Here is a 6,181-nt window from a genome sequence, read left to right on the forward strand (position 1 = left end):
TGAATGTGAGACAGGGTCTCTTCCTATTGGGGGCTGGGTTATTGACTCATGGGGCTCTTTCAAGGTGATTGATTCCTATTTAGAATATCAATCCCTGATGCCCATCCCTGGGTAAGTGTGTAGCTGTGTTTTCTCTTTCGTCTTGAGGTGTGGCCCATGTGGGAGTGGCTGTCTCTTCCCAGTTGTAAAGTCACCTTGGCTTCCATCTTGTCTCCCTGCGGGCCTGGCCCTGTCTGCCTGCCTATAATGTTTCTACCTAACTTGGCTGCCTGCAACGCCAGTGCTCAGGAAGTTGAGACAGAAGAGATCCCTGGGAGTTTGAGACCAGCCTGGGGGCTACAAGAGCAAGTATAAGGTCAGCCCGAACTGCACAGTGAGACCCTATGTCAAAAAAAGAAGTAAAATAAATACAACTTCACCATCAGACAGGGTGTGGTGGGGCACGCCCGCGATCCCAGCACTCCGGAGGCTTAGGTAAGAGGACCACAGTACACTCAGGTCCTTCCTGGGCTACTGCCTGGGCTACACAGCAAGGCAAAACTAAACAAAACAGAAACATCTTACAGGGTCGGGGAGATGGCTCAGTGGAGTAAGCACTTCCCTGGCAAGTGCCAGAGCCTGAGTTCAATCCCTGGTTCTGCAAAAAAAAAAAAAAAAAATCTTACATTCCTCAACCAATAACTGCATTTTTGTCACTGTTTTTACATCTCCTGTTGAGAAAAACAAAATACTATTTTTCTTTGCTGGAGACGTGTGTACATTTTGGGGGCAGATTCTGTGTCTTTAATAATAAAATACATGGGGCTGGGAAGACGGCTCAGTAGAATAAACACTTCCCTGGCGAGCGCAAGGGTCTGAGTTCAACCCCCAGTTTCTCAACAACAACAAAAATTAACAGTGTTTTTTTTTTTTTTAATTAGGAAAGGGTATACACGGTGTTCAGGGTCTCATTGCTAGTTCAGATTTATAGTTATTCTCCTGTTTACAGCCTACCAACAGCTGGGATTACAGGCGTGCACCCCCACACCTAGTCTCAATTGTCTGCTCAGTGCGTCCCAGGGGTGGGGCCGGAGGGGCAGGCCGGGGGAGGGAACCCAGGCCCCTGTGCCTGCTTGCAGACGCTTTAATCCGCTGAGCTTGGCCAGCCCTAACAATGATTTCTTTGGGTGTAACAATACTTTTGGGCTTTTCTGGTTACAGCACCTGCGGCGAGGAGCTCTAGACTGCGCTAGCCGTGCGGTCCAAAGGCCCGCTGCAGTCCTCGCAGGTCTTCGGTGCAAGAAGACGGCCACAGTGGAGGCCCACTGCTCGCCCGGCAATGGCCTCATCACGGGGAACGGGCGACCCTGGAGAAGATCGATCTGGGCACCTGCGGTATAAACTACTGGAGCGGGTCCTGCTTCTGGGTAGGGAGCGGCTTGCTGGTGTTGACATCTGGGGGTGTGAAGGACGGTGGTCGTGTTGCCCAGATTTATGCCGTCTGTTAGTCCCTCTCCAAAGCCTTGAGGGCCTATTACCAGAAGTACGCTGACGAGGCTTCCAAGAAAGGGATCAAAGATATTCTCATCCAGTACGACCGGTCCCTGCTGGTAGCTGATCCCCGTCGCTGCGAATCCAAACAGTTTGGAGGCCCTGGTGCCGTGCTCATGACCAGAAGTCTACCGAGAAGCCCACCGTGAGCACCACCTTTGGCCTTTGTAATAGACATGGAATTCTGAGATTACAAAAAAAATTGGAGGTGGGTCAAAAAATACTAGTCGTATCTCTTGCTTTCTCAATTATACCTCTCCTCTCTTCCTGTTTCTCTCTAGCTTTGTTTTGTTTATTGTTTGAGACAGAGTCTCCCTATGTAGCCCAAGCTGGCCTCAAAATCCCAAGGAGCCTCCTGCCTCAGCCCCCAAGTGCTGGGATCACAGGCCTGGGCCACCGTGCCGGGCTGCAAACTATGAAAATGTCAAATGGGGGTGCTGGGGAGATAGCCACCAAGCTCACAGGGAGACCCCTTGCTTCCAGTCTCCAAGGGAGGGGTTTCCAGCATCCTCACCCACCCTGGGTTCCTGTCATCTCCCCAGTTTAGTGTTTTGAAAACTGTTCCTTACCAAAAAAAAAAAAAAAAAAAAAAGGGGACCAGGGAGATGGCTCAGTGCAATAAGCGCCTATTCTACTGAGCTATCTCCCCAGCCCCTAGGTTGTTAATTTGTAACCTGCATCTTTTTTACGGAAAGTGATACAGGGAGAAAAACTGGTCTCGGGTGGGTCACCTCCAAACAATATAGGGAACCTCCAAATGATATAGGGAAGAATGAATTTTAGGAACAAACAAAGGTTATGAGCAGAATATATTTATTGAGAGAAAGAAAGCTCCTATCCAAGAGAGGGACAAGAGTGGGGGCCCCGAGTGGGTAGTTCTTCCCCAGGAAGTTGTCTCTCTCTCTCTCTCTTTTTTTTTGGCAGAACTAGGGGAATTGAACTCAGGTCCTTGACTTGCCAGGGAAGCGCTTATCCCACTGAGCCATCTCCCCAGCCCCAATTGGTACACTTTATATCTGCATAATACTCGCATTAATCATACAGAAATTTGTACTTGTACATGACAGTTCTCCCCTTTTTGTCTTTATTTAAAAGCCCAGCTTTATTTATTTTAAATTTTATGTACTTGGTACAGGGTCTCACTACACAGCTCAGACAAGCATCTGATCCTCCTGTTTTCAGCTTCCCCAGTATGTGCCACCTCACCCGGAGCATCCGGGGGCAGCGCTGGTGCGGCATTTGGTGCTGGGGATCAAACCCTGGTCCCTGCGCTTGCCTAAGCAGGCGCTTTGTCTGCTGAGCAATCTCACCTGCCTTCTTTTGTCTCTTTTTTTTTTTTTTTGGTGGTACCAGGGATTGAACTCAGGCCCCTGCGCTTGCCAGGCAAGCACTTACTCTACTGAGCTATCTCCCCAGCCCCTTTTGTCTCTTTTTAAAATTAATTAATTATTATTTTTATTTTTATTTTAGGGAAGGGCCTACAGGGTGTTCAGGCACTCACTACTAAACCGGACTTGTGGGGACAGGGCCGGAATGGCAGGCCTGGGGATTGAAACTCCAGCCCTGCACCTTGCAGGTGCTTTAATCCACTGAACTATTTGGCTAGCTCTTTGAGCTCACTTTATAGTCCAGGCTCAGCTTGAACACCCAATGATCCTCCTACCTCAGCCTACCGAGTGCTGGGATTACAGGCATGTGCCTCTATGCCTTGTATTACATGATATTTCCTTTTCTTTCTTTTTGCGGAACCAGGGATTGAACTCAGTCCCTTGCGCTTGCCAGGCTAGTGCTTATCCTACTGAGCCATCTCCCCCGTCCTACATGATATTTCTTAGGTATTTGGTACAGGATCTTACTACACAGCTCAGACTAGTAGTGACCCTCCTCTTTTCAGCCTCCCCGGCTCTGGGGTTACAGATGTGTGCCACCACGCCCAGACTGGGTCAAGGGCTCAGCATGCCCAGAAGCCCGGCCCGTGTGGCACTCAGTACCGGGATTAAATGTCGGTCTTTGAGCTTGCCTGAGCAGGCGCTTAGTCCACTGAGCCATCTCCCTGGTCCGGTACCAGGATTCTAATTCAGGTCTTTGCGCTTGCCAGGCAGGCGTGCTTAAGCCACAGAGCTATCTCCCTAGCCCTAATAAGATGAGATTCTAGAGCTAGGGAGATGGCTCAGTGGAATAAGCGCTTCCCTGGCAAGCGCAAGGGCCTGAATTCAATCCCCGGTTCTGCAAAAAAAAAAAAAAAAAAAAAAGTTGAGATTCTAGGTGTTGATTCTTTGTGATCCTTCCTATATAATTGGGGTTTTATTTGTAAAGTTTTCGCCTACACCAGTGTCTTCAAGAGTTTTACTAAGGGCCGGGGAGATGGCTCAGTAGGATAAGTGCTTGACTGGCAAACGCAAGGATCTGAGTTCAATCCCTGGTTCCGCAAAAAAAAAAAAAAGAGTTTTACTAAGTCTATCTTCCAGCAGATTTAATGTTTCTGTTGTAATATTTAGATCTTTGATCCATTTCGAATTTAATTTACTTTAGTGCATGGTGACATACATGGGGCCAGGTTTCATCTTTGGCATGTGCAGAGCCAGTTTTTCCAGCAGCACTTAATAAAGAGGCTTTCTCTCTTCCAGTGAACCTGTTTGGCACCTTTGTCAAAGATAAAGGGGCTGAGTGTGTCTGTAGCTATTTCTGCATTGTCTGGTCTGGTCCATCCATCGTTGGGCCTGTTTTTTGTTTTGGTTTGGTTTTGTGTGTGTGAAAGTACCATGCAGCTTTTTGTTTTGTTTTGTTTTTTGATCACAGTCTCATCATAGTGTAATTTCACGTCAGGGCTTGTGATGCCCCCTGCCGTGCCTTTTCTGCCCAGAACTGCCAGTGCTATTCTAGGTCTCTTCTGGCCCCGAGTGGCTAGTAGGAGTGCTTTCTCTAATTCTGTGAGATGTGCTGTTGGTGTTTTATCAGGATTACACTAAATCTGCATTGCCATTTTTGAAGCACGGCCATTTCCACCCTATTGGATCTTCCTAGCCGACCACAAGGGGTACCTTTTCATTGTCTGATATTCTCTTCAGTCTCCTGATTTAGAGAACTGTAGTTTTTGTTTTTTGGGGTTTTTTTGGCAGAACCGGGGATTGAACTCAGGCCCTGCGCTTGCCAGGCAAGCGCTTATTCCACTGAGCCATCTCCCCGGCCCCAGTACTGCAGTTTTTAACGTAGAGGTCTTTTACTTCTTTGTTAGATTTCTCCCTAGGTTTACTTATTTTTGCGGTACTGGGGATTGAACTTGGGACGTTGTGCTTGTGAGGCAGGCGCTTATTCCACTGAGGTATCTCTCCAGCCCCCCCCCCTTTTTTTTCTTTCGAGATAGGGTCTCCCTATGCAGCTCAGGCTGGCCTTGAGCCACTTTCTAGTCCAGTGCAGTCTTGAGCTTGCAACAATCCTACTGCCTCAGCCTCCTGAGTGCTGGAATGACAGGCGTTCACCTGGCTTTAGTTGCTATTGTGGAAGGTGTTGCTTTACTAATTTCTCTCAGTGATTTTTTTTTGTGGAACTGGGGGTTGAACTCAGGCCCTTATGCTTGCCAGGGAAGCGCTTATTCCACTGAGCCATCTCCCTGGCCCCCTATGTTTTCTTTTTGATCATATGGTTTTTCCTCCTTGGCTGTATTAATATGGCATATTACATTTGGTGGTTTGCATATCTGCATCCTTGTGATAAATCCTACTTGGTTATGGTGTACAATCTTCTTTTTTTTTTTTTTTTTGGACATAAATTTATTTACATCAACAGCCTTACAAAGGCATAGACTCATTCTGTGCCACATTTAACAAAATGTATAATCAAAAAGCTGGAGTGGGACCCCCTAGTGAGTCCCATGGGTCCAGCAATCGCAGCCCTTGGGGTCCCCAGGAACCTCAGTCCATCTGCACAGCTTCCAGCTCATCCAGGAAGCGCTGGCACTTCCTCATCAGCACTTTGATGGCTTCACTCACGAGCACATCCGGTGGCAGCACTCCTGTTGACTCAACAGAGAAGATGTAATGATCCCGAACACGGGCAAGCCGCACAGCCTTCTTAAGCTTCTCATGCTGGAAGACCTCCCTGCTGAAGGTGTCCAGCCTGGGATTAACGACTCGGGCTACTTTCTTTCCATGGACTTCTTGCACTTCAATAACACCAGGTGAGAAGCAGCGCCTCAGCTCCTCTGCAGCCTCGCCTTCCACAGGCTCAGGCAGGGTGATGTCTGGCAGAAGCCTGTAACTGGCTGTTGCCACTGGTGAAAACTTGGCATGATCTTTGCCAATGCCCTTGACACAATGCATGAGCAGGTCAATCTCCTGGCCAGGCCGCAGCTGAGCAATGAGGATGTCACCATGCACAGGCCGGATGGTACCCTCCGGGAAAACATCAGCCTGGTTCCCCAAGGGGACCCATGTCATGTGCCTAGTGTACACTGCAGAAACAGTGAGTCAGAAGAACCCGTCCTGGGAACAGCCCCACCCACACATGAGCCCTCTTAACTTGCTGCTCACCCTTGTGGTTCACATAGAGTTCATTGGGGTCTGAGGAATCTTTAGCAGCCTGGGGGTTCCGGGTGCACCTGACCTGCAGCCGGAACTGCAGAGTGTCTATCTCTGTGCCTTCTTCATCTCCT

At 48.6% G+C, this 6,181-nt stretch overlaps 1 protein-coding gene and 1 pseudogene across 1 annotated transcript in view; one reads left to right on the forward strand and one right to left on the reverse strand.

Annotated features, from left to right (window-relative positions):
* The window catches only part of LOC101582309, a 15,857-nt pseudogene extending 14,178 nt beyond the window's left edge, over positions 1–1,679 (forward strand).
* A 3,747-nt stretch (positions 1,680–5,426) lies between these two features.
* Positions 5,427–6,181, reverse strand: part of LOC101582710 (DNA-directed RNA polymerases I and III subunit RPAC1-like) — a 9,684-nt gene continuing 8,929 nt past the window's right edge. Inside the window, exons 2-3 of the mRNA XM_012515265.2 lie at positions 6,060–6,179; positions 5,427–5,980 (exon numbers count right to left, since the gene is read on the reverse strand). Coding sequence (XP_012370719.1) covers positions 5,442–5,980; positions 6,060–6,179 — 659 coding nt within the window. The 3' untranslated portion in view covers positions 5,427–5,441. The remainder of the gene's footprint in view (positions 5,981–6,059; positions 6,180–6,181) is intronic.

This window comes from Octodon degus, unplaced genomic scaffold, assembly GCF_000260255.1.
Source record: "Octodon degus isolate 3935 unplaced genomic scaffold, OctDeg1.0 scaffold00056, whole genome shotgun sequence".
Lineage (NCBI taxonomy): Eukaryota > Metazoa > Chordata > Mammalia > Rodentia > Octodontidae > Octodon > Octodon degus.